A 27,579-nucleotide genomic window follows, 5' to 3' on the forward strand; every position below is an offset into this window, starting at 1 on the left:
GGGGGGTTGGACTGGATGATCTCCAGAGGTCCCTTCCAACCCCGACCATTCTGTGATTCTGTGAAAATGTTGTTGATCACAGACTGCTGTGCATATTAAGCCCCAGTGATTTCCATTAACTGTTACTGTAACTCTTGTATGAAAAAAATTCTCTGTCCAGGTTTTTTGTTTGCTACCCTTGAAGTATTTTGATAGCAGCTAAAGTAAAAACATATAAAATGACTGACTTTGCAGAGATGGGAGTTTGAGCTATATTAGGAGATAAACATTCTCCACTTATAAATATTGTAGATGCAAGCTTTCAAGAGCGGGGACTACTAATCTGCATTTACTTAAGTCAGTGTAAATCTGGAATAAACCCATTGAAATTGAAAGTTCAATAAAGAATAAATTTATAGCTGCTTTACATGTGGTGATTTCTCTGTAGAAATCTTTGCTGTTAAAATCTTTGTTGATTTTCCTTTTTGTTTGTGCCAGTGGTTCTTATTCATACCCCTTCAAGGCATTTTAAAGTATCAGTAGCAGTTCTAACAGCTCACCCCTCAGAATGTCTTTTACTATGAGCAGATGCTTATAAAGTGGGGAATGGAGGTTTCTTTTGCATTTATGGATGTTCTCCTTTACCTGCCTAAAATACATTTATCAGAGAATGAAAATCATCTCTCCCTCAAAAAAGTGTTAGAGTGCCTTGAGCTTTGTGTAGTATTTGATGCAAAGCCTCACTGTTCATAACAGTCCTTACTTCACTCTTCAGCTGATGACTGAATCCTGAGAATACGTATGTCTTAGGTTCACCTGGCTGATGATGGGAAAGAGCACTGAAATGTCAGCTGATGAAAAGACAGCTGTTGCCATTTCTCCCCCTTTCCTTGCTTTACTTTGTTAAAGGAAAGAAAAATGTAAAGAAAAAGCCTGGTTTTGAGATTAATTTTGTGATTCCTCGATCTCAAAATACCCAATTAAATTATATTCCAGGACTAAGCATAGTGCCAAAACATCATGATCATTGGTACTACAAAAGACGTTTTATTTTGGATTGCTGCTACTTTCATCTTCAACCTTGCTGAAAGACAGGTTTCCTCTATGTAACGTCAATCCAAGGAGCCTAACAGATGATGTCTAGATTTGATTTTATTGTCTCTGGGACCCTCTAGGATATATATTTTTGACGTATGAAAATGCGGTGCAGTCGTATGGATGTGTGACCCTTGTGAATTTGAAATTGTTTTTCTGGAAATCAGTTTGCAAAAGTCTGATTGTGCATTCTGGAGTTTATATATACAACTTTTTTTTTTTCTTTTTTAATTCTTCTGTAATGTCAAGCTTACAAAGAGATGCTTAGAAACATGTAATAACTGATACTGTAGGTTTTGGGTTTTTTGGGTTTTTTTCAAAATCTGTGTACTCCAGTAAAAACAATGTTGTTTTAAGATCAGTAACTTTATTAAGGTTTAAAAACCATCAGAGACACTTTCTACATTTAAGTGAGGGATGAAGCATGTGTGATGTGTTACCTAGTGTGGAAGGCTTCCCTGCTCTGCCCATGTATCATCACTGGGGTGAGCCCAGGCACCTGTCGGTGCTGGAGGTGGCTTTGGGTTCCTGGTGCACTGCTGCGCTACGGTGAGTAGGCTGTGGTCTGGAAGCCCTGGGCTGAGGGAACGCCTCTTGGGAGAGCACTGAACTTACTGTGTGTTACCTGAAGAGCAAAAGGGTTGAAGTAAAAGAAGACAAAATGAAAATGCCCACTATAGAAAGCGAAGAAGTGGAATAAATGTAGTTTTTATCTCCACAAACCATTTCGACAAGTACTAATTTGATTACAGCTCTGATTGTTCTTCTCTGTCACTATCAGTACTTACACAGCTCAGCCTCTGTTATTACAATCAGACTGATATAAAGGAGTTTGCACAATTTTAATGAGGGTTTGGGTTTTTTTTTCTCTCATACCCTTTCAGTAATACATTTGTGTTATTGTGGAATGTCTTTGTCTTAAAAAGTGGATGCCTTTTTACACAATACTGCTCTTGCCATCTTTTGCTATTGATGATACCCAAATGAAGAATTGCCTAGTATGTGAGTGAAAGACATGGAATCCTAACCATGCTGGTGGGCTTTCCTGGTTTCTAAATGATAATAAGAAATCAGTGGAACTACTCTGGAAAATCAATAAATAAATAGAGAGAAATTACATGTTTTTATGTCTATGTGGAATTTTTATACATCTAATGGGAATTAGGAAACAAAATCTGCTTGGTCTTCATATGAATTTATTCTCCAACTGAAGTCACTAGTAATCTCCAAAAGAGAAAGAAAAAAAGGATGAATAGCGATTAGAGTTTTGATTGGAAATCCTGAAATCCCTGCCAGATATATTTTTATCTTTGGGACAGTATTTAAGTTTCCACTTCAGCAGTGGTACCTGATTGTTGATATTGTCACTGTTTAAACGCTAGATTTAGAGCAAAGTGGTCTTCTCTCTCAGGGCAAGCCAGATTCATTCAGACACCAACCTCTTCTGAGAAGTTCTCTTTAAAGCTGATGGGATGCCAGAGGAAGGACAGATTCTCCCATGGTTCTAGAGAATGAGGGTTGAAAAGGGAAGAGCTTCTCAAGCGACATGGAAGAGGACAGAGAGAATATGAAGCTGCAGGCAGAAAAAATTAATTTAGTCCAATGAGTTTAAAATAGAATCATCCTCACTTTTAGGGTTAGTACAGAGCTTTGTGTTGTCTGAATACCACATACCTATTTGGACATGGTAACACTGAGATATTTGGAGGGTGACATCTGGATCAAGATGATATATGCTGTAGACTTTGTGATATTTTTATAAGATCTGGGGGTTTCTTTGCCCAGTTTTCACTTATCTGTAACTTGATGGGACAGATAAGCAAGCTGGTTGACCTCTGGTGGAAAAGGAGATTTACTCTTGTGTTGGACTTCAATTTTAGGTTCTGCAATTTCAAAGTAGTTCTGTAAAATGCTTCTTGTGGGTGCCACTGATCAACGGAATTAAATCAGTTCAATAGCATAGCCCATGAAATTGGGAGAATAAAAATTGTACTAGAGATAATAAGTTACCCAGTTGCTGTATAATGCTGTTTAGTTTGCTTTGAAGCTGATTGCTTGCTGTTGGAAGGTTAATATTGACTGTGCGTGTATGTTTTGTTTTTTGGCAGGTAACCCTGGACTGGCAGGTTATTACAGGACCTTTATACAGGCCTTATATTGTGGACTAAACCAGCAGTATCCCGTTTGGGTTGTGAGCCATGCTGGACATTGTAAGCCTCCTAGTGGTATGGAAATGATAGAAGGTACGGTGCTGTAACTTGTACATACAAATATTTGTAACCCCTGATTTCACTAGCAGAACTCGTGCCTATTAAAAACAGCATGACATGGTTTTTAAATGACTCCATTATATTTCCACAGAACATTTGTATGAGAAGTTCCTGAGGAAAAAGAGTATTTTTAGGTAAATTAGATTTGCCAATCAAGTTATTAAGAGAATAAGAGAGTTTACTGATGGCAGTCTTCAGAGACAAGTTATAGAGAAGAAGGTCTAGAATGTGTTTATGTCAAGAAGAATAGATTAGAAAAGGACATTTTTTAATGGAATGTCCAGTTCAGAGATTGAGTACTTTAGGAAAGATTTAATCATCTCTAAATTTAAAAATAGTTGTACTAAATTAGTGAATTTCCAGGAAGGAAGTAAATCTTTCTGAGACTAGGGTATGCGGCGTTTGCAGGGGAGAAATTGCTTGTTTATCTGTTAAAAGTCTTTTGAGGTGCAAATCACCAGCAAGACATGGTAGCCAACTCAAAGTGGATATTGTCAATGTACAGCATTGTAAGATGGGGGGAGCCAATAGTGAATCATATCCTGAAAGCTGCTTGGTGTGAGAAGACCTCTGGACGTGGTCAAGCTGCAGTGATGTAGCAGTAAATCAGTATGATTCCTTAGGACCAAAAGGTTCGGCAATGTGAAGCAACCTGAAAATTTTGAAGAAGAAACTGTTTTAGCTGTTTAGCATAACTTAACTTTCCCTCACTAACCTTTGTACCTGAGCTTTTGAGCCTTTTTATTGGTTTATTTAATCTCAAGTTCAAAACTGAAACATGAAACCTGTATTTCTTTGGCAAAATCCTTTCCAGTCATTGTATTCAAGTGTCAAAAGTACCAAATGCTAGCACTTTCTCCAGATAGACGAGAAATCCCTAGGTTTGTAATTTCTGGTACAATGTTACCCGTGGGATACAAGTAGAAGTCTGGCAATGAATGTGGCTGAGTTTATTGCAGAGAACATTTGTGGGTCTCATAACTTGTCCTATGATCATGTCTGTAAGTGAGTAGTTAGTGAAAAGAACCTTTGATGGTGAGAGATGTGTTTGGTGGCTTGAGATGGCTGAGCTAGTTGAAATTGAGAGATTTTTAGATGAAGCCAGCAAGGATGTTGTACAGTTGTCCTGCTTCCACTGTGACAGTCCCTGTGCTGCTAAGGAGGCTGTAAATCTGGAGGAAGGAGAGCATCCAGTTCGAAAAAGGGAGCTGATACTTAAGTTGAAACCACACCTCCAGCTGACTTCACTGTGTCCTTTTGCACTGACAGTGCTCCTGTAAGAGAGGGGATTTTCAAGAATGTGGTAGCTGGTTAGAATGGGCAGGTCAGAAGTGCAGTACCGTAAGGACTGGTACTGTGTCAACTTTTATTCAATATATTCACCCCTGACCTGCAGAATGAGAGTAAGCAGTGACATTTCTCAGTTTGTGGATGATGCTTCATAGCATTTAATTACTGGGAAGATAATAGATGTCAGGGGACTTCAGAAACATCTTACAAAATGTAATTAGTGGGCAAAAAGATGGTAGACAAATGTCAGGGTGGGTAAATACGAGTTAATGCATCTGACAAAGAAGATCTCCTTTAACTGTGCCTGGGCAATCCTGAACTTGGAATCATTTGTAAAACTCAGGAAAGATACTGGTGTCATGACTGACAGTTCTCTAATATCATCTCTCGTTGCACAGTGGCAGACAAAATTTAAGAGAACAAAATGTTGGACATAACCAGTGTTACAGGCAAGGCAGGAGGCATTGTTTTATTACTGTACATAACCATAGTGGACCTATATCTTGAATATTAGAGAGTGCTGGTGGGCATCTCAAAGACAACATTTCAAGAATGAAGTTGGTGAGTGTATGGAGAAAGGGAACTACCATAACAGGGAGGAAACAGCTTCCTTATTGTGGGAGATTAAATGGGTCTGCAATCTGGGGAGCAGAATGCTTCTCAGGAGGATGACTGAGGTTTGCAAAGTCATGACAGTAAATAAGGTAAATGCAGAATAAAATACACCAGATTCTGTGGTTGAAATAATGGTCACCTAGTGGTACTAGCTGGTTTAAAACTGATAAAAGAAAGTATTTATTTATGTGACAGGTAAAAAATTTAGAGAACTAGCAACCAAAGCACTATACTGTAGGCAAATCATATTAGCGGACTTAAAGTGATAAAACAACCTAATGGACAACTGGTCCATAAGCAGATGCAGAAAGAGCCAGGTTCTTTGTTGTGCAGGTGTGCTGACGTCCTTGCTTTGGACAGTGACCTTCTCTACACTTCTGTGCTGCTCCTGGTCCCAGTGCCATACTGTGGCAGGGTTGTCACTGCAAGGGGAGGGGATGCAGAAAGTGGCCAGGCTTGGTTTCTCTCGCTGAATAGCATCTACTCTTGCCACTGCGGAGCTTGGGGGACTCGCTTGCATGACCCATTAAGGTGTTTTGTATGTTCTCGGTATCGTATACCAGGATCTGTACTTACTGGTGCACTTACTGTAACACCATGGAGCTAAGAAAAGCATAGAAAGCTACTGATGGATAGTTTAAAAAATAATGAAAAGACATTTATGAGATTGTTTTCATATTTATTTTATTAGGAGCACAGGAGCAGGAAACTCACATCCTGTCATTAGTATGTGTTGCAGACAATATTCCAGAATATTCCATAGGAAACCTTTTTCAAGTTAGTCATCTAAGGGAACCCTGAAAAGTTTAGTGACCTTTGGAAATAATGATGTTACTACAGTTACCATGGGTAATATACTGTGCTTTGCAGTAGCTTGAAATGTAACAAAAGAAATATGATTCATTTCATACAAACTCAAGGGAAGGCACAAAGCGGCTAGATGGCCTTGTATTTTGCCATCTTATGACACTGTAGTTTGCCTGCAGTGAGAGAAGAGATTTGGGGTAATTCTCCCTTATCCTTATGACACAAAAGAAATAAAAAGCAACTTTTGGATATTAGAAGCTAATTCCCTGTCTTTTACTTATTTATTCCAAAAAAATTAATTTTCGTTATTTGACTATAAAGGTGTGATCTAAACCACTAAGTTAAAAATTGAGCATCTTTGCAATTTCCCAGGTGACTGATTGAAAGGAATTGGGACTCATGCACTCATTGCTCATGTTTTGCTCCTGCTCCTGCATCCCACAGGAGTTCTTAGTTGACATTTTTTGGCATTGTAAAAAAAAAAAAATGAATCCCAAGGACCGACAGGAACACATGCATAGAGGATAAAATAATCCTATTCTCTGCAGCTTTTTGTTGCCTTCTACATTCTGGATTTCTCAGGCAAAGTTCCTGTAACAAGGACCACTATATAGGATTGTGAAAACCATGTCAGTTAGTAATACACTGCATAAAACCAGAAGGGGATATTTTGGCAAAGAACTGGGCACGGAACTGTTACTGTAAAAATTCCATATATTCCTTCATGCTTCTGATGAGCATTTCATAATGCTTCATTTAGAATAGCCTCATGCATATCCTCTGAGGAAGTTCAGTATTTCTTGATAAGAACGATGAGGGCATAAATTGACGAAGACAACGTATGAATCTCTGACACCATTGATTCTTGAGGTTTTTCAGATTGGAATCTAGCAAATCAAAAATGAAAAAAAAAGGGAGAGGGGGAAGCTACTAGGAAAGAAGAATCCATTTTGGTATATTTAGAACAGTGGTTTACAAACTTTTTTGATCATGCACTACTATCAGTAAAAAAATTTCTATCACACACCTCCAATATATCTTTTTTCAAAATATAAATTATTTACATGTATGACTGCATTTCTAAAATTTTCTTCCTGCACCCCACTGTGCATGCACCCCACTTTGAAACCACTGATTTAGAATGTGCAAGCATTTAAATAGTACACAACATATAAATGATGCTGCCTGTAAAGTAATAAAGGGTTTAAAATGAAGCAAACTGTGTTGGAATAATATGCCTGGTTATATTTAGATCAAGTAGATTTTGAAAGTCTCAGAAAGACTTTCTAACAAGCAAGTTTTCTAACAGCAGTCATCAATCACAGACTACTTCCTAATTTACTGGAGGCATATCACATAGTGATTTGAAAGCTGAACAAAGCTACACCCTTCATTTTTACTTCTGTATGATATCCTCCTATTCAGAGAGCTCTTGCAAGATACTCTCCACAGAGACACACAACATTAATTGAACATTTTATTGCTGTAATTCTGCTTCTAGCAATCAATCCACTGTACAGAAAGATCTGAAACTTAGTTTTTCTCAGTGAATGCAATAAAAAAGTTATGCCTCAATTTCAGCGTCCTTACCCTCCTCAGCTTTTAAAAAAGCAGTTGTTTTGAACATTGCTGTGACTGCAAAACAGGCCAACATCAATCCTTAGATACAGGCAAAATTACAAAAATGAGAGTAGTTTTCTATCTCTCTTACTTTGTTTAAAAGTGGCATAATCTGTGTATGATTTATAAATGTTCATATAATCTTAGAAATGTTACTTTTTTTCTTTTCAGTTCCTGATATTGAGACTTTGACTCATAGTTTTCCTAATGATTAAGATGTTCGCGCCTCTTGAACAGATGCTGCCTAGGAACAGGTGATTTTATAACAGCAAGCCCCCTGCCTACTTACTGACTCTGTTTACCATGCCAAATATATTATGATTGTATTGTAAGTCTTTTTAAAGTGCAGGTATTTGCACATCATGTGGTTAATTTCTACCTTAAAAGGATATGTTCATAAAAAAAGAAAAATGTATACAAATAGATCATAATTAACATATGGCAATTTTTTCCTTAAAAAAATGGGCAGGTATACCTTCTTTTAATGTGTCACTCCATTGAAGAATTTGCATTACACTTCTTCTGAGATTTCTGATCTGATAAGATACTCTCCTTCATCTAACCAAGTAACTTATATGTTGTGAGGGTTTATTTGAAGTGCAAGTTGTTGTTTCCTATATGAATGTGTTAGAAGTACACTATAGCTCAGTGCCCTCCCTGTCAAAACAGAGGCTACTGCCTGAACACTAGTATCTGTAAGTTAGTATTTTCCTAGGAATTAAATGGATGGTCTTTTGACTTAGTTGCAAGACTGAAGACAGGTCATGTTATCATGATATATAGCCATCACTGTGTGTTTCATGTTATAGGTAGTAAAATCAGAAGAAAATAAATTGTGTTGCATTGCTCTCTCTTAAACATATGATTTCCCTTAAACCAGAATAGAAAATAGTTTAAGGAAAGAATGAAGAAGTACTTCGGTGCTTTCTGAAGAAATTAAATCATTAAACAATGTTACTTTTAAATACTTTATAAACTTCTTGATTTAAAAAAAAAAAGGTAAAACTGAAAAATAAGATTAAAAATATTCTGTATTTATTCACATTCAAATTATTCTGTCAAAATGCCAGTATAGCTGGTCAGCTTGTGGGAGTGGGTACTATAGTACATTATGAATTGTGGAGACTGAAGCTCTATATATTATGAAATCCAGTTGAGTAGAAATGGTTGAGTACTGAGAAGGACTAAAGTAGCTCCTTAGATGGCAATGAATAGTAGCCAGTTGGAAGCTTTTCAACAGCCTTTCAACGTCTTTTGATAGGAAACAAACTGCTAGTTAAAACTAACAGATATCAATGAACAAATCCTGAAATTATTCATTGCTAATTTTTGTACGCATTGGTAATTCAAGTGCTGTGTTATGAATATCTCACTTTAAAATAAGGAGTAAAATATTCAATCTCGCCCAGAATTCCTTTAAAAAACGTTGAAAATGGGAGATTAGATAGGACACCCTTGACCCTCAGTCCCTCTAACACATCCCTTACCCCCCCTTTTTAGCACCCTGATTGGTTTTCCCAGTAAAGGCTGTATAGACAGCAGGTGTACATACATAGCCATGTCTTAAAATGGTCTAATTCTGTGGATATCTGCTGTGGTTTGATAAGAAATAAGAAATACAACATCTCAGACAGAAATAAGAATAGAACACACGTTTGGTTTTGTTTGTCCTTAGGACTGCCAAGATACTTTTCTTTGTAGTGAAGATTGAGAAGGAATGCAAAATGAAATGATTTATTGATTTTTGGTAATATTCTGTGTATACCAAGTGCTATAGAATACGGAATAGTGTCATTCCTATCTTTATTGATTGAAGAGACACAATTGCATTAAAATGTCATGTACCTAATAAATGGCTAGTCATCAGTCATATCTTAATGATACAATATTTGGTCACCTGATAAATTATATTAAAAATAAATCTCTAGAACTTTCTAAACTGTACAGATGAGTATTGAGCTATAAACAATCATAATACAAATACTTTTTATTGTTTTAGCAAGGCGTGTTTATCCTTTGGAACAGATTGTCTACTGAATTTTCAATGACGTTGGGTTTTTTTCCTGCATCAGTATTAGGTAGCTTCTGAATGACAGGGAAGTTCGGGTGACATTCTTAATAGCCAAGTCACAAGATAAAATTCTAGTTTGGTCTTTTATGTCCCATGGACTGTAGGAGATAATAGTGTATCCTTAAAATCTGTTAAACTATCCTTAGTTCATTTTCCATAGTAAAAAGAGGTAGGTAAAGATTGATTTATCGTCCATCAAAAGAGTGTTTCCATTGCTTTCTCTTCATGCAGGAAGAGTAGGGCTGTCAGACCATTTTGAAACTGAATTATATTCTTAAGAAGCAATATGGGAAAAAGCACAGAAGTGGTGGAGGGATACTAAATTATCTATGAAGACGTTGATTATGTGATCCCAAAATGTTGATGTACCATCAGTGTCAAGTTTTGAAGTGAAGTTTTGTATCAAAAAAAACAATCTTAGTGTTACAGGAAAATTTGGAAGCCATGTGCAGCTTGAATTTATTTGATGTATTGCTTCTTAGCTGTTCTTACAATTCATCTGCATGGAGTTTGCTTTTCTAGCCGTCTGACTTCTAATGAAACTGCGGAATTGACTGTGAGTGAGATTTTGCATCTAGCTCAAGTGATATAAATCTATAGAAAAAAGACTGAAATCATTTGAGTAAAACTGAATTTATACTTGAGCAAGTTAATTGTCTTGTTGATTACTAGATAGTTGTCCACCAAATGACAGATACAAGTGTAGGCATGATTAGCAGATAAGAGCCATAAGTTTCTACCATCATAATATGCTGTGCTGGCAGGAAAAAAGCTAAAATAGTAGCCTGAGCAAGACAAGGAGCATGGTGTTCCATAATAAGAGGGTTGTGAGTTATTTAGGACAGTGATTCCCAAGCTGTGGTCTGTGGGCCACTGGTGGTTCCCAGGACACTTGCTTGCGGTCCAAGAAGAGCTGGCTGATCAGATGGGGTTGGCTCTCTTGCTGGTTTCCACTTGCTAAGCAGAATTAATGGTAGCTAAGAATACTTTTCCAATAACACTTTTTTTGTGTAAGCATTTGCTGCGGTGACCTTAGCGATGTTGTGCCACCATGAATGTGTGGTGATGGCAGGGTGTGGGATTGTGGTCTGCACTGCTGCAAACAGGAGAGGAGGAGAATGTGAAAGTTAAGTGTTCCAAGAACTGGGCTCCTAAAAATAGGAACTCGTCCTTAGCTAACTGCTTTTGTCCTTGTTGTTGCGTATAACCCCAAAGGAGAGGAGTTACAGAGGCACAGGGAGTCAGTATGCATTTGGTTATTTTAGCTAGCTTGTGACTCATTTATTTTAAGTAGTACGGATGTTTTTAATGATTTCTGATATTGGAGAATACCTACAGTGCTGAATCAGGTGAGTCAGAGCTACTGGCAATCTGTTTGGTCAGTGCAAAAACACCTCAGAATTAGTGTCTGTAGTGCTCAGAGGGTTTTTGACCAGTGAATCCTTATCTGGGCTTCAGCACTGTTCAGTTAGCAGTAATGGTAAGTATCTGGCCACATTGAGGTGTACACAGTGATAGCGTATTTAAAAGGCATTTATGTCTTGCATTATACAAGTAAAGGAAGAAAAGCAGTAGAAAGGCAGCTGAGCTGGCATCTCACATATGCATACTTTAAGCTTATACACATTTAATTCACGTTAATTTCTATTTGAACAATATTTTCTGCTTCCTAGGCATATAAATTAAGATATCTGAGAATCATTGAAACACGGATCATCTTTGATATAAATTCTTTCAAGGTTTAGTCAGTTATGTTTAAATATTATAGATCTGATGTCCTGGTTTCTGCTGGGATAGAATTAATTTTCTTCCTAGTAGCTGGTACAGTGCTGTGTTTTGGATTTAGGATGAGATAATGTTGATAGCACACTGATGTTTTAGTTGTTGCTAAGGAGGGCTTACCCTAAGTCAAGGGCTTTTCAGTTTCCCATGTTCTGCCAACGAGGAGATGCACAAGGAGCTGGCAGGGAGCACAGCCAGGACAGCTGACCCAACCCAGCCAAAGGGATATTCCATACCATAGAGTGTCGTGCCCAGTATAGAAACTGGGGGAGTTGGCCGGGAGGGGCCGATCGCTGCTGAGGACGGGCTGGCTGTCGGTCAGCAGGTGGTGAGCAATTGTGTTGTCCATCACTTGTCTTTCTTGGGCTTTATTTCTCTCTCTCTTTTTGTTGTCACCCTTTTCATTACAATTATTATTACTATTATTTGTTACTATATTTTATTTTATTTCAATTATTAAACTGTTCTTATCTCAACTCATGGGTTTTACCTTTTTTTCTGATTTTCCTCCGCATCCTACCGAGGGAGCAAGGGTGAGCGAGTGGCTGTGTGGTACCGAGTTGCTGGCTGGGGTTAAACCATGCCACCTGGAGAACTCTGTAGTCGTGTTTGCGTCCCAGAACACACAGGGATGCAAATAAAATTCTGCTGAATTTGAATGCAGAATTATATGGCAAGATGTCTCCTAGTCCAATGGTATCACACTATAGATACATTAAAAAGAACCAAGTTGTAAGCATGCCATCCAGGTAGAATTAAGCTAGTTTCATAACTAGGTGTTTCATAGGTAAGTGTCATTTTTTTTAATGTATAGAGAGGAGAAGCTTCCTGTTTACAAAGGTGGCCTCAGCACTGATTAATCACATTGAGCTCTTCACATGGTATTCGTCAACAGCGAGGGATCCCACTTTGGGATGTGCACAGAGGAACTGGTTGTTTTCACAGGACAGGGCAGGAACTGTCAGCCCTGTGCAGTGCAGTCCTGCTACCCCTCCTGATGCAGCAGTTGCTCCTGCCCAGAAACCTTAATCCTTCCTTGTCTTGGAAAATGCAGCTTAAGGAAGGAAGTGTGTGTGCATATGTAAAAGTTATTATGTGGCATTTAAATGTTGAGGTTTTTGTCTTTGCCTGGTAAGATCTGCATTTTACTGTATGATTTTTAGTGCTAGGTGTCTATTTTAAGGAAACAAATGATCATTTCATGTTATGAACCCACAGGAATGTTTTCAGTCTAAATGTGTGAAAAGTAAGCAGCCCTAGGGATGCTGCAGTGCTCCGTTTACTTCTTTCCTTTGAGCCACATTCAGTTAATTATTCATAGAGGTCCCATAATCATGCCCATAATTATGCAAATAAATCCTTTGAGTGAAATCTTGGCATTTGGCGTTGACTTTATCAGTTCTGCTTAATTTTAAGCATGTGTTTAAAAATCTTATTCCATTCAAAATCAAAACTAAGAAAATAAAATTTTGCCATATGTGAAGTATTTCTAAGTTGCTCTGTTGTTTTCTTTTCTGGCCAACCAAAATGATAACAATTTTAACTGCTTATAGCATCATACCTTAACAGCCAAGTATTTATTTGTAATGATCACTTAAACACTATTAAGCTGATTCTGGTATGACTTAATGCATAGCTCTATGTTCCATTGGCTTTGATGGAGTAGTGACCAATTTTTGTTGATGTTACTAAGAAGAGGACTTTGTCTTTACATTTCTTATAGCTATGTGAAAAATAGGTTCTCTATATTCTCTGTTTCTTTCAAGGTTTTCCACTGAGTCTGTCAACATAATATCTGTAAGCATAATATTAAAAAATGTCCGTGAATAGATTTCTAATTCATTCTAGTACTTCATTAAACTAATTCTTCTGTTAAAAAAAACAGAATTTTTCATCCGTATCTACAAATAAGTAGATACAAATTGTATTTTTAAAGATGTGTTTTAAGTAAAAACTTTTGAAACCTGATACAGTCTTCTGGATCCTTATCCAGAAAACAAGACGTTTTAAAAAAAAAATTGACATTCGTTCATTAGAAAGTATAATGTCTTCACTGCATTCCAGGAAACTTTGGATGTAGGTTTTGAGATTGTTTACGGATCATTTTCTGCCTTTCACCCCATGACATAGGTATGTTCTCCAGTTGATACCATCACTTCTGATTAGATGCAGATGGCTGTTAGTGGGGGGGGTGAGGGGGAAATGTTCAAGAATGTGAACCCTATGAAAAGGTAACATTTATATTTTTTGGTGTCTTGATTTTGGAAGGCATGTCACAGTTCACTGAGATGAGCAGTGCTGTGATGTTTCAGAGTAACTTGTTTAAATGTTTACCATACTGTTGTAGAATAAAAAAGTAAAATAATAAAATATTGAGATGATTCATATTATTTTCCCCAGGGAGATTGCTTAGGAATCTTTTAATCCAAGTCAGTTTGAAAGCTATATTTGCATCTACTAACAGAATGAAAATGAAATATCCCTATAGCAGAGCATAACCCCTCCTGTCCGAAGGTGCAACAGGTCTGGATTTGTTTTGAAAGTTGAGTCAAAAAGTTTATTCATTACATAAGTTAGCTGTAGGAAGAAAGCTGATCAGTACTTCTATTTATTAATAAGAATTTCTACTTTATGATATAGACCTTTGATTTAATTTTGATACCCACAAAGCTTGCAACAAATGATACAGATCTTGATGGGACAATCCAGTGTTTAATGACAGTTTTATTTTTAATTCACAGTGGTCTACAGTTGTAAGACTGAGGAGCCATCAGCAATGCACAACATAATTCCAGATTCTAAAAATAATCAGGTTTAGGACATGGAGTCTTTCTGTTTGCTTTGATTTTAGGAGTTTCCCTTTCTTTAAGGAGCAATGTAGGCGTTTCAGGGAAATGCAGGAAACTGTAAGATAGACTATGCAGGAAGAACTAACTGCAGATGGCCTCATTCTTAGATAATCAGTTTCATTAATGAATTACTCTAACCTCTAGTGTATCTACTTAAATCTCTCAGCAAGATCCGAGTAGGGGCTGTGTGCCTTGGGAAATAATGAAGGACAAAATGATACAATACTGTGGACTCGGGTTGAAAAAGGGGGTCTCATTGCTTCTTGCCGGATGAAGGAGTTTCTCTTTTTTACTCCTTTTGATACTGCATGGGACTATTCTTCTTCTTTAAGCTAGACATATTCTTATCTTTCTAAAGGCTGAATTTTATGTTTTGTGCATTAATACATTTATTAAAATAATTTAATTTACCACAGCTATCAAATTACTGGTGTGGTCAGGTGACCACTTAGTTGCCAAAGTAATCCCTATTGGGTTAAATGTTACAGCAGACTACTAAAATTCTCTGGGATTGCCATTGTAGTGTCATTTTTTTCAGAACAGAACTGTGATTTCAAATGTATTACCACAGAATCTTTGCTGTCAAAGACTCCACTGGCTTCTGTCCTAGTGTTTATATGATTTGGAGGAAAAAGTTTTATCCTGCAATTAATCATGAAGAGACCAATTTCAGTGTTTCTGAATGCACTTTAATATATATTAAACCCTACGTGATCATATTTGGATCTGTTTATGTGTAGAGTGCAGGTCAAATTCAGTTGCTGTCTTTTTATATAAATTATACTGTAAAGACGCAGGCAGTTTCAAAGAGCTTGTAATGAGCTATGGATTTGGTGTCTGCTAATGTAAATTAATGAGAAAATCAACCTTTGCCCGTCTGTGACCCTAGCACTACTTATGGGTCACAGGTGAATTGGTTTGCTTTCTATGTAGCGCATCTCACCTGTGCAAAATGGAGAACAAAAAGGTCCCTTATTCATCTATAATGGCAGATCAGTTTTGTAGTGGTGGCGGTTTAGTCTGTATTTCAGCTATAAGGTTAAACTCCAAGAAAAATAAAGCCATCAGAGTATCTTTGGCATGCTGCCATACTTGCTATACTAGGCAGTTCAGCTAGGTGATTGCGAATGAAACCTTCAGCATTTTCTTCAGGACGGTTAAAAAGGAAACTGCTGTTTTGGTAACAGGGAATAAATCTGCCAATTAGTTTTTAAATAGTGTAACAGAACACTGGAGAAGAGAAGATATAAATCAGAATTTAAAGTGGTCAATTTGATAAAAATGTGTTTTGTCCCCAAAGATACAAAATTTGCACTATACAGCACATGCAGATGGTTATTTGAAGCATCAGCAATTGATAAAGAAACCTGCTATATTTAAAAAAAGTACAAGGTGAAATTCTATTTTCTCTCCTCAGTTTTGCCACTGATTTTAATAAATACAGACTTTTATGTCTCCTGTTTTATCCAATTCTCTTTTGTCTTCTGCTGTGCAAAGTAAGGAAAGACACAGCATGGAGTGCTCCTCAATCAAAATCGTGGCCTTTTCCGATGATCACAGAAAGCGTAACTCAGTGGAGAGCGTCAGACCTGAGAACTCGATTCTCGCGGCAGCAGGATTCACTTCGTGTCGTGCCAGCCAGCGGCAGACCCCAGGTTGCTCTGACACTTTCCTCTTGTCAATGCCGGGAGTCGCTCAGCCACAGCTGGTTCCCGTTTCTGTCAGCTTGCACTCCTCGTGCAAAGAGGAGCCCAGACAGAGCGTTACGAGGCTTTTCAAGACAAGTAGCAATTAGAAGCATTGATTGAGCGCTGTGAGGTAGCGCTGCATTGCAAAATATTGTGCTACAGCCCACAGTGCTGGTAGCATGTGGTCGTGTTCACTGCTGGAATAAGCTGACATAGCTCTTTGGAGTCAGCAATGTGGCACCAGTTTACAGCATCAGGGAATCTAAGATGATAATTTTGAAAACTTCTTATAATCCATTCATTTTGAAGGATACAAATGAAAGATGGAAAAATATTATGTTTGCCTAAGGGGGTCATTCACTCCTGAAAATAAAAAGGATGCTAGACAATATTGTTAAATACTATGGATCTGTTTACTGCAGGTAGTTATTCTAGATATTAATTTAACATTTCCATGGTCAAATGGAAGATAGAAACCTACACTTCCTTTATACTTCTATTAAAATAGTATCATCCAAGATGAATATACACAAGAGTAAAGAAAAAAGACTAAGTTATACTGAATGCCATCCTAATGCCATTGTAGTAGATAGTGAAGTAGGAAATGCATTAGTGGTATTTTAGTGTTACTCTAAAGATAGTGTTATTTTAGTATGATTCTGCGGAATCATACTTAGTTGAACATTTCAGTCTTGGTCTATATCACAGTTCTGAATAAAATTTTAGGATGCGTTTTGAAGATAAATCGGAACTGGCCTAACAAATTAAAAGTTTTAGCTTGGATGCATTGAAAGCGTTGAGCACTTCAGAAAATGTCACCAATTGATCCTTCCAGTTGCTGTGAAGTACAAGTTCTGTATTGTTACTTGTGCTGCTGTATAACTGCCCCTCCAGGTGTACTGTCAGATCCTTGCTTTTTCCCCTTTCCTTCTCTGAGCATTGTGGTGTGCTCCTTGTTATTTTCTCCTGCTTTTAAAATAATTCTTTTTATTCCCTGTCTGTGGAATCACATGGGTTGTCTTCCTTGGCCAGCTGTCTTACTTTGCTCTAAACTTCAGCTCTCTCATGTTTGCTCTCAGTCCTCCTTTCTCTATTTGTATCTGTTTAAACTTCCCAAAGTTTTGAAGTGCTGTTTTCAATAGGTGTGACTGTTAGACTTGCCTACTGCGGTGCATCACCTCATTTCTTGTACACCAACTGAATTAATTCCTGTGAAGTGGTATTCATCCATTTTTATTCCCTTCAACACTCATACAATTGCAACTGTCCTTTCTTTACCTCCTATACTATATCTACTCAGTCTTGGTGATGTGCAGAACATCATTATCTTGTTTTTCTTCCTTTGTTAAACTGTACAAATGCAAGTTGTTGTTGAAGTATGCTGTTTACTGAAGTTGCTTTTAGTTGCTTCATTCATTCTGTTTCAAGACTGAATTTTCCCTCTGTTAAATTGGAAGATGTTAAATCTGGCCAAACATGAAAAGATCTTGATACTAATACGCTTTCCAGTAAAGAAATACCTCAAGGAACAATGTACTTTCTGTCCATTATTCCTGGAGAGACTCGTACATCGCATGCCTCAGGCTGATGGTGCAAGAGAATTCAAATACCAGTGAAGCACATTTGCCCTTGCAAAACTGTTTGAGAACGTATGTGAAATGAGTATTCCTAAGGGAAACAAGCAAGGAAATATTTGCAGGAGTGCTACCTGCTAGTCAGGCAAAGCAAGGAAAATAGACTTTCTAGAGAGTAAAAGTGAGTGTTGGGAAGCCTAGGCTGATTTTTGCACCTAGCCTTTTTTTGTGGCGTAAGCTCAGCAAATCAGTGATATAATGGAAATTGCAAGATTTTGTCTATGTTGTTTGGATAGATATTATTGGTACAATGATCCTCTACAGAGGCTCAGACTGAATGTGGAGCCCTTTCAGGTAGAAGTGCACACCTAGGTGCACAGTTTTTTCTAAAGATCTTGTTATTGACTTCGTATTCTCAACCACCAGATCTTCAAGTAGAATCGCAGAACCATAGAATCATTTAGGTTGGAAAAGACCCTTAAGATCATCGAGCCCAACCATAAACCTAGCATGGCCAAGTCCACCACTAAACCACGTCCCTAAGCACCACAGCTACATGTCTTTTAAACACCTCCAGGGATGGTAACTCCACCACTTCCCTGGGCAGCCTGTTCCAATGCTTGACAACCCTTTCGGTGAAGAAATTTTTCCTAATATCCATTGTAAACCTCCCCTGGTGCAACTTGAGGCTATTTCCTCTTGTCCTATCACTAGTTACCAGGGAGAAGAGACCAACCGCCACCTCGCTACAACCTTCTTTCAGATCGTTGTAGAGTACATGAGCTCTGCTTCCTCTCATTGTTTATGAAGTCTCTGCCCATGCAAGACTATTTCATTGCTTTCTTCCTAATCCCTTTTTTTATCTTATTTTTTCCTGCAATGCCAGAGAGATGTGCTTCACTTCAGCACCTGGTATGGGAAGGCTGAGCCAGGTTGTGTTGACAACTGCTCTGGTGGCTTGTCTTTGCTATGGAGTTACTCTGGAATGCCCAGAGAACTCAGCACCCCAGGAAGAGTAACATGTTCAGGGATTCCCACTACACTGGTGTTACTGGTTTTGTTTGGTAACTGTTTGCTTGTATGTAGTCCTAGCTTTTTCAGGCTATGTATAGTGATTCTTCCTTGATAAGCTGTGGTAGACCTGATTCATTTCAGGATTACTGGAAGAGGGGACAGTTGCTGGAAGGTTTTCAAGGGCTGCCAGTACTGAAATTATCTGTTATTTTGCAAGTGTAGACATGCACACCTAGACATGAAATTACTTTGAAACTGGGAAAAAAATGGGTAAAGCCTAACTTATGGTAAAGTAAGGGCATACCGTTGTTTTCTTGTACTCTGTAGTTACTTGTCTCATCGAGGGTATTCTGCAAACTAAAATAGTGTGCTGAGTGGGATACCTGATGTGTTGGAATGACCTTACTCGAGTTCTGCAACCAAGTCAGCTACATGAGCATGGTGTTACAGGTCTTTTCTTCAAAATAATTAGGTCTGCTGAAAAGTGGTCCTTAATAGTCCAAGTAGTGTGCTGCTATTAAAGGTGCTGCCTAGAATTGAAAAAAATGAGACTAATAAAGTCACAATGAGTTTTATACTTATTCCTGTATTGAGATACATTTTATGTAGCAGTCAGCCTCAGCAAGGAAGTGCCTTCCAGTTTTGTTTGTGTGGGCAAGTGAAGAAGGGAATTCACAGAGCCTTTCACTTGGCTTCAGTGTGTCCAGAAACCAAGAAACGTAACATGAACAGCCAGCTTCCCGTAGGCTCCGACCTCTTTGCTTTTGCTCTTTGAGGTCACTTTATAATGGAAGTTTAGATCTGCTCCTATACAGCGATGGTTCTCTAACCTCTACCCCGTCAAGTTTTTTTGATTTTGTTTTTCTTCTTTTTTTTTTTTTAAATAATATATTGAAAATTCTTATAAATTACACTTTCTGTAGTTATTCAGCTTACTGACTGTGAAATGCAGTCATTCAAATACAAAAAACTTTTCCATCTATGTTATATAAAACACCCATGTTAGATTTACTTTATGCATGTTAAAGTGATTCTGGAGGCGTAGATTGGTGTAGAACTGCATAATAAAACACTGATGGTGTTTACCTTGCCAAAATTGGAGACAACTAAAAAAATTCTGCTTCAAAATTTGTACTGTTATCTCATCATACCTTGGTAATAGTTACTCTAATCAGAGGGAAGCAATACTAGGAATGCAAAATAAAAACAAGTCTCTCATAGATATTTATTTAATAAGTTTAGTGTCCTCCTGTATGCTTTTAATAAAAATTTGGGGTTTAGTATTTGTTATGTTTATTAGTTCATTCTGTCAGACTATGCTTGTACTAATTTAATTATAATACAGCTTCCTTTGAAAAACAGATTAGGTGTTAAACAAGTGTCCCAGCAATAGGTATGTAGATAGCAAAGGAAATAAGTAGTTCAATTTGTAAATTAAAGTCTTGTTATTTTTCTAATAAAGAAAATAATACATATGACCACTTCAGTATCTTGAGTAAATGATAATTTATTTGTGGAGGATACCTTTACAAAAAGTAATTGCTCCAATAAACACTAATGAGTGGTGTGTTTATCTTAAAAGTTGCATGAACAGTTCCTGAGGGTACTAGGGCCAGATTAAGGTCTAAGGGTTAATCTAAAACACAGTACTTTAAGACCTGGTTCCTGGTGTCAGGAGGAGTTCTTCAGTATTTATTGAACATTCTTTCATGGTTTCCATCCCATTTCTTTGGCATTTTATTGCTTACTGATACAAATTATCCAGGGTTCAATAATCAAATGAAAGATTGAGTGAAGCATTCAGGCTTTAAGCAATATATCTTTAGGAGATGTATTTTCTAACACATTTGCCCGTACTAGGCATACAAACCTGAAATCTCAGTTTTTAAGCTTACAATCGTATTTAAAGAATTTCAGATGGCATCATTCATTTGTAAGGAATTATTGTGGTTTTGGTATAGAAACAAAAGCAATCAAATTATTTATTTAGTTTCCAGAATTAGACTTCTGACTATACATGCCAGTTTAACAGCTAATCCTTCTAAGTAATTTAGTTGTGGGATTGCTTTCTGCCTGTCACTACATGAAGGCAAAGATGAAACTTTCCACGAGTTGCCCCATCTAAACAGTCGTTATTCAATCACAACTGCTGTTCCTCCTGCTCCTCCCCCAGTGTTTGTATATATTTGTAGTGGAAAAAGGAGGGGGGCATAAAGTCTAAAACACTTGACCCTGTATGTTGGTTGCATTTACAATATTTGATGGAGATGCAGTGGACTTAACATGACCCTGAGCTAGCTCTCCAACCTATTTGGTTGGCCATACTTACTGCTTTGTGCCTTCCACTGACCTTTCAGTATCTTCTCCCTCTTTACTTTGCTTCCTCTTGGTACTTTGTTGTGATGTTACTGCATTTTCCTGTGTTTAAACTTGTTAATTCTCCTCACTGTTAACATTAAGCAGGATGGTCATGTGTCACACAGCTGAAATGAGCAGGATCTTCAGAGGAAGAGGTGAATCTTTTCCTGGTTACCTGGTTCTGTCTCCAGATACTTATTTGTCCTAATCCTGTAAAAGGTCCAGTTCTGAAAATTCTTGACCACAAGAGTTTATATGAGTGGTTTATTAGAGTTTGTCCTTAGATATCCTGGTGCTACCTCCTAGAGTAAATAACCCAGGGAAAAAGATACAGTGCAGGAAGGGCAGTGAGTTTTACCTCGCTTTCCTTGGTGGAATATAATTACAAGTCACCTTTTCACACAGTTCCTTACTTGTTCCTGAGTAATTTGGAGGCCTTGTGTACGAGTGGATCCTGGGACAGACTTTAAAGTCACTCTGTGAGAAGTAGACAAGTGTCCATGTGTACTGAGCTCAAATATTCAGTCACCTGTTGTGACCAGGGTAGTTGGGAGTTTGGACGTGCAAGCATTCCCTTGTGAAATTAGGGAAGTTCAAAGGCATGCAGAAATTATTTGCACAAATTTTGAGGGTGTTGGAAAATCTGGCCTCCGGTATCTTTTTGAATCATCCATTGAAAACGAGTCTATGATTTTTGGTGTCTTTTTAATGAAAGGCTAAATTTTATGAATCTCCAGTCTAAAGTCTGCTCATATAACTGATATGCCTTTTTTTTTCTGCCTAAGAATTTCCCTTGCATACACAGCAGAAAAACAAACACACACAATTCTCTGTTATTTCCCTGAAAACCGACGTCCTCTTTCCTAGCAAGATTAACTTGTCGACTAATCTTAGAGCAAACACTTTATTTTAATCTATCATTGTTTTCTGACTGAGGGTTTAGCAGAGGTCAGAAAAAGAGATTCATTAAAGTGATGGCACATTTGTTTTTCCGAAAGCACATCAGAAGATTAATGCTTTGCCAAAGAAAATAAAGAAATACAGTATTTCTTTTAGTACACTTCAGCTAAATAAAGTCTTAAAATCACATGCCTTGGCCCAGATGGGGTGTTTGCAGCATAACGTACAAGTCGTATAATTTCTACTATCTAAAAACTGCTTAAATGAGCTCTCCTTCAGCCATGCCATTTATTCCACACCTGAGGTGAAGTAACTCTGGTCCCTTCTCTGATGTAGAGCCATTGGAGAGCTGACTGCCAGTGTGTTTGTGCAAGTCTGTTTGCTTATATAAAGAACCCATTTAAGCTTCTCCACCCAAGAAATTCATGTTGATTTTGGATAGTCCCTGGGCGATTTTATTCTGTAAAATAAATAAATAAATCATCCAAACCTGTGATGCAGCCCAGCTCTCACATATTTTGGACTGTTAGAAGTATAGCATTTGTGTTGGGGAAACATTAACTGGCAGGAGGCATGGGCAATTTTGTATTTGTCCAGAAGTAAAATAGGATATGTATTTCAATATAGGGTTACGTGATGTTGGAGTTTCACCTGACAAGAGTCCAGGATCAGTCAGTGATGAGGAGAGTTTTGCTTGTGGATCGCCAGACCCCGCACTACACACTCATCCTCCAGCATGGCTTGTCTAGGAGTAGTGCCAATGCGATTTGGTTTGGCAACAAACCAGTATTTCAGAAGAAAAGGAAAAGTTGTATTAAACAGCTGAAACAATTCTCTGGGGCCAGCATTGGCTGTCAGGACTCGCTTTCAGTCTAAGAGAGATTGTATGTCTATGTAACGTAGGCTAGTAGACATGGGAATGTGAGTGTCCTTGCTCTGAGTGGTGCTGAGCAGGGCTGCGCTGAGGATGCTTTGGCCCAGTGCAGTAGAACGGGTCTCTGTGATCATCATCAATCATAACTAACCCAGCTGATTAAAAATTGCTTCTGCAGGCTCTGCTCTCCCCTGCTCCCTTAAGGAAACACCAGTGCACAGGCTTGAGTTGAGTATGCTCAAGTCTTAAGCTCAAGTCTGGGCAAATGCGAGGAGGAAAAAGCCCTTATTTTCACTCTACTCTTAATCCTCACCCATATCCTTCCTCGGGGTTCTTGCTTTGACAACAAACTGGCTCTTGAACAGGTACATCTCTGTTGAAATCAGTAATAGCTGTGAATATGTTGCCCTGAATCTCTACACTGCTACTTATTAGGTAACTAAATATTAAATTAGATAGTTGATGTCTTAATAACTGAAATAATTAGCTGTATTTGTTTAACATAGTTATCTACCTTGGAAAATGTTGAGACTGGGCTAGACTGTCTTTGCTGTCTTGTTTATTAACTGCATTACAGCAATGTTCAGCATCGCTTGTAGCAGCTATTGAATTCATGTAGTGAAAAGCAGCCGTTAACCTCATGAGACTGAACAGTACAAATAAAAATTTGTTTTGTTACCTGCTTGGTTTCTGGGGCCTTGTGAACCATGAGAAATTCTCTTGAAGATTTATACATCTACTTTACCTCCTTTTCCCTTGCTCTAACCTGGAAATAAGCTGAAAATCTTGTAAAATCACTTATTTTCAAGAATTAAAGCTATGAATGGAATGTCAAACATTAAAAGACATGCTGATAAATCACTGGAGATGGCAGTGCCCAAGTAAAACAGGATGGAAATGATAGCAAATGTTTACAAGGGAAAATTGACTTGCTCAACCCAACGCTCGGTAAGATACTCAACATACCGTAGTCTTTCACTTGTTGCTGTATCCAGTGGGCCAACGTATTTCTAGTATTCTGTGTTTTATGTGTGTTACATATACCCTTAATTAGACTTGTGATGTAGACAGCCCAGTCCTGCGTGAGGTTAAGCTGCTGTGTAATTAAATAAAAAGTGGGAAAGACAGCTTTTGCTAAACATAGAAACTAAGTTTAAAAACAATGTTTTGGCCTTAGGCTTTTTTTTAGGGTTTCAGAAAACAGAACAAGCTCTTTGTTTTCCATTAATTGTAGAAAGACTAACAAGCAAAATATTGCTTCTTATCTAATTTTGTATTCCTTGAACATGTTTTATTAAATGTCTTTTTCATTTACAGTAAAGTACTGTAAATTACACTGGGATATGTTCATTAGTAGTTTCAGCAGAAATACTAGTTTAACTGAAGAACTTCCTTGTTGTGACCTCTGTGGTAATAGTTCAAGCTCAGAAAAAAGCCATCAGAACACATCCTTGAGCAATTCTTTTGCTTTGAAAGGTTATATCTCATACAGATGATCAAAAGGCAATATAGTGCTGGTCTACTTAGGCTAGCAATTACTACTATCCCTGTCAAACCCCTGATAACTTCACTTCAGTAGCGTTAGTAATTTTTAGTATTTGAGGTTACTGACCAATTGCCATCAAATTTTATTACATGTGGATTAAAAGACTGATCAGCCTTCATAATTTGATAAACTGTTTTCACAGTCGTAGGCAGTTAACTCCGTAGTTACCACTTTCTCCAAGCAGGCACAAAACCAACTACATCTGAAATGGATCTGTGGTGCTATCCAACTTTGTCTTACAGTAGTTTTTCAATGCATTTTAATCTTTTTAATGTATATGTCTGTACAGTATCTCTGTCTGGTGGATACTGTCTTCCACATCTATTTTTCACATAGGGAGCTGATGCAGAGGACATCAAAAAAAACCAAGTGGGAAGTTAAACACCTAATACTTGGTGGACTGGTTAGGGCTCTGTGTGTACTACCTCTGTTAGCTGCTCCTGAATTGTTAGAGGTGTGTGACTTTTGCCAGGAACCTATATGTTGCCTGTAGGACCGTGACTCAGTAATGAGCCAGTGCCCATCATGTCTCTGAACCTTGCTGCCAGGAGATGTAGCTTATTTCAGACTAAAGCTGCATTGCAAGTCAACGTATAAGGAGTGTAAAAGATCAGAGGTTTAAACTGGACTATGAAATTGAGCCCTGAAATAATACCATGGATTTAAGAGATTAAGTGATACTAGTACTAGTACATCTCTTTTAGATAAGCTATAGGGATACATTCCTTCATGCTTTCTGCTTCTTTCATTCTTTTTTTCAGTATTTCTTCCTACAGTCTTTTCCACAGAGTGGTCCAGCTTAAACTGGAATGGTGTATCCTTAACACAGCTTTTCATTTAGTGGGTAGAGCACTTTTCTAGCAGAGGAAAGAGTTGTGAACCCGCTCAGATTGAGGAATTTGAGAACCATGTCACTCACCTCATGAGCAAGAGTTAAAGATGCCCAAAGTGCTGTAAATTCTTACAGGCACCAAATCATCCTTGTCCTGCTGACTCACCAGGAAGCAAGTAGCGAAGTCCTCATCATAAGTGCCGAAGGTCCTTTAGAAGGTCCCTGGCGAAACAAGAATGAAATTGCACAATAACCTAGAACCATGAAGCTCTAACTTGATCTTCCTGTTTGTGGCTGGATTGACAAGAATAAGAACCTGCATAAATAGGGTAGTTTATGTAAGTGCTAGCACTTCATGTTGACGCGTATGCATTTCATATTTTTCCACATTACATGGGACTTTTTGTGTGTCTTTATTTTAAGACAGGAGATTTTGAATATCTGAAGGTTTTAGTGCATGGTAACATATATGGTAGTTTGTCTTGATGGAAGGGACTCTTACTCCTGGGCGGTATTGTTATTGTAGGTCCTGATTTCTCAATGTAAAGCTGAATTCATTTAAGCTGATCTAGTGTCTTGAGTTTGGTCTTGTTCTGAATGAAGAGGATCACAATGCTAGAAGATGCGCCACAAAGCTCCGTGTGTTTCTGTATCGTTCCCTGGTTCCCCAGCTACACATGAGGCTTCACATCCTGAATGTGTGATTCATCAGTCTATATCTGCCAGTGGTGGTAACTGAAAATTAAATTTTTAAGTTTGGTATTTGTTTTTTCTTTAATTAATACATTTGTTTATTTCAGAGTTTTTGAAAGAAGTGGGGGGAAAAAGAGATACTTGAAATTTCTGTCATTAAAACAAAGGACTTTTTTTTCTTTTATGTTTCAGACACAGATATTAAGGAGCTAGAGGATGTTTTTGGACTTAATGGACAAGTAGAGCATAAGCTGAACTTCCTCAAAAAGAACGTATCAAAAGATATAAAGCTGGTACTGATTGCTCATTCTATTGGTTGCTACATCACACTGGAGATGATGAAGCGAGCATCAGAACTTCAGGTACATTAACCTTATAGAACAGGAGTTATATTATTAGCAAAGCAGTGCACATGCTTTACCTGTGGGTAATGCCATGTCTTTCCTGTGGAAGCTCTATTCTGCTATATACAAACTTTCAGTTAAAATGAAATAAAACCATTAATGGCTAATCCTAATAACATAAAATAGAATAAAATTCTGACTCTGAATTTGAACCTTTAAATGCCCTTGTAATATAAATAATTAATAATGGTGATAAATATGTTTAGGACTTTCTTGTTGTCTTATCTTTAAGTAATTTATAAACAGATCACTAGATATTTGACAATTACATTATGTTGCTACACCAAAAATTAAGACTGGTTATGATTTTAGTAGCAGCTTCTTATCTTAAGCAGATTGCTGGCTATGCATGGGGAAATGTATGGAAAAGAATAGTAATATAAATTGTGATGAGTGCTACTATGAAGGACATTGCTTTTAAAATTTAAGACATGTACATATATCAGTGCTTCTGCAACTTGGTTTGTGTAACTCGGTGAGAATGAGAGGTGTTACTGCATGTTCTTGTGTATCTGAACATTTTTCTTTGTCACTGAAGCAGTAAGTAGGCTGAGGCAGGACTGTGTCCTTGCAATTCTGGAAATGGCAAACTGTTAGTGCTCAGTAATAACTCACTCTACTAGTGGATGATGAATGAAGAATACTAAATTTTTATTCTTAAACATTCAGTCTTGCTAAATCATTGCCTCTTCCTTTACATTATAAAATCTTTAGTGGAAGGAAGTGCAGTATTAGCGTAAAGTCTGTGTTTAATATACGCATGAGTAGGTTCTTCCACTTCTTCATAACCATTTCCACTGCCTGTCTAACTTTTTTCTTCTTTAAAGGAAACAGCAACTAAAAACGAGAAACATGATGTTAACCTGATATATTTCCATAGGCATTTTTCACTTTGTGATTATAAACAAGGACTTTTTTTTTGAAAGAACTTTTGTTACTGTTTTATCTTTTCAATAGGAAGTGTTCTAGAAAATATCATATGCAGTAATTTGTCCAAAAATATCAACTTTTTTTGGTGAATATCTGTGCATCTTTATTACACAAATTATTTTATCTGGTTTCAATTAAACTATAAATTGTTGAGTAATTTTTTTACACCTGGCTCACTGGGTGCTGGCAGCTTGCTATTCATCAATGTTTTGAAACGTAGGTATCTTTGGGACACTCTTAAACTGCATGGTGGACTGTGTTCATGAGTTTAATATATGACAAGCTACATTTGAGATGCATTTAACAATAGAAAATATTTGCATAAGCCAGAGTGTTGTGCAACCTTTGTCCCTTTGCCAAAAATAAGTTAACTGTTAGGTTTTATAAC

At 37.5% G+C, this 27,579-nt stretch overlaps 1 protein-coding gene across 1 annotated transcript in view; it reads left to right on the forward strand.

Annotated features, from left to right (window-relative positions):
* The window catches only part of LOC104159057 (chromosome unknown open reading frame, human C2orf43), a gene marked incomplete at its 3' end in the record, with an annotated part of 42,522 nt that extends 16,303 nt beyond the window's left edge, over positions 1-26,219 (forward strand). The window contains exons 2-3 of the mRNA XM_009696865.1: positions 3,183-3,317; positions 26,050-26,219. Coding sequence (XP_009695167.1) covers positions 3,183-3,317; positions 26,050-26,219 — 305 coding nt within the window. The remainder of the gene's footprint in view (positions 1-3,182; positions 3,318-26,049) is intronic.
* Between the last annotated feature and the right edge of the window lie 1,360 nt (positions 26,220-27,579).

The sequence above is a fragment of the Cariama cristata genome, unplaced genomic scaffold, assembly GCF_000690535.1.
Source record: "Cariama cristata isolate BGI_N322 unplaced genomic scaffold, ASM69053v1 scaffold8563, whole genome shotgun sequence".
Taxonomy (NCBI): domain Eukaryota; kingdom Metazoa; phylum Chordata; class Aves; order Cariamiformes; family Cariamidae; genus Cariama; species Cariama cristata.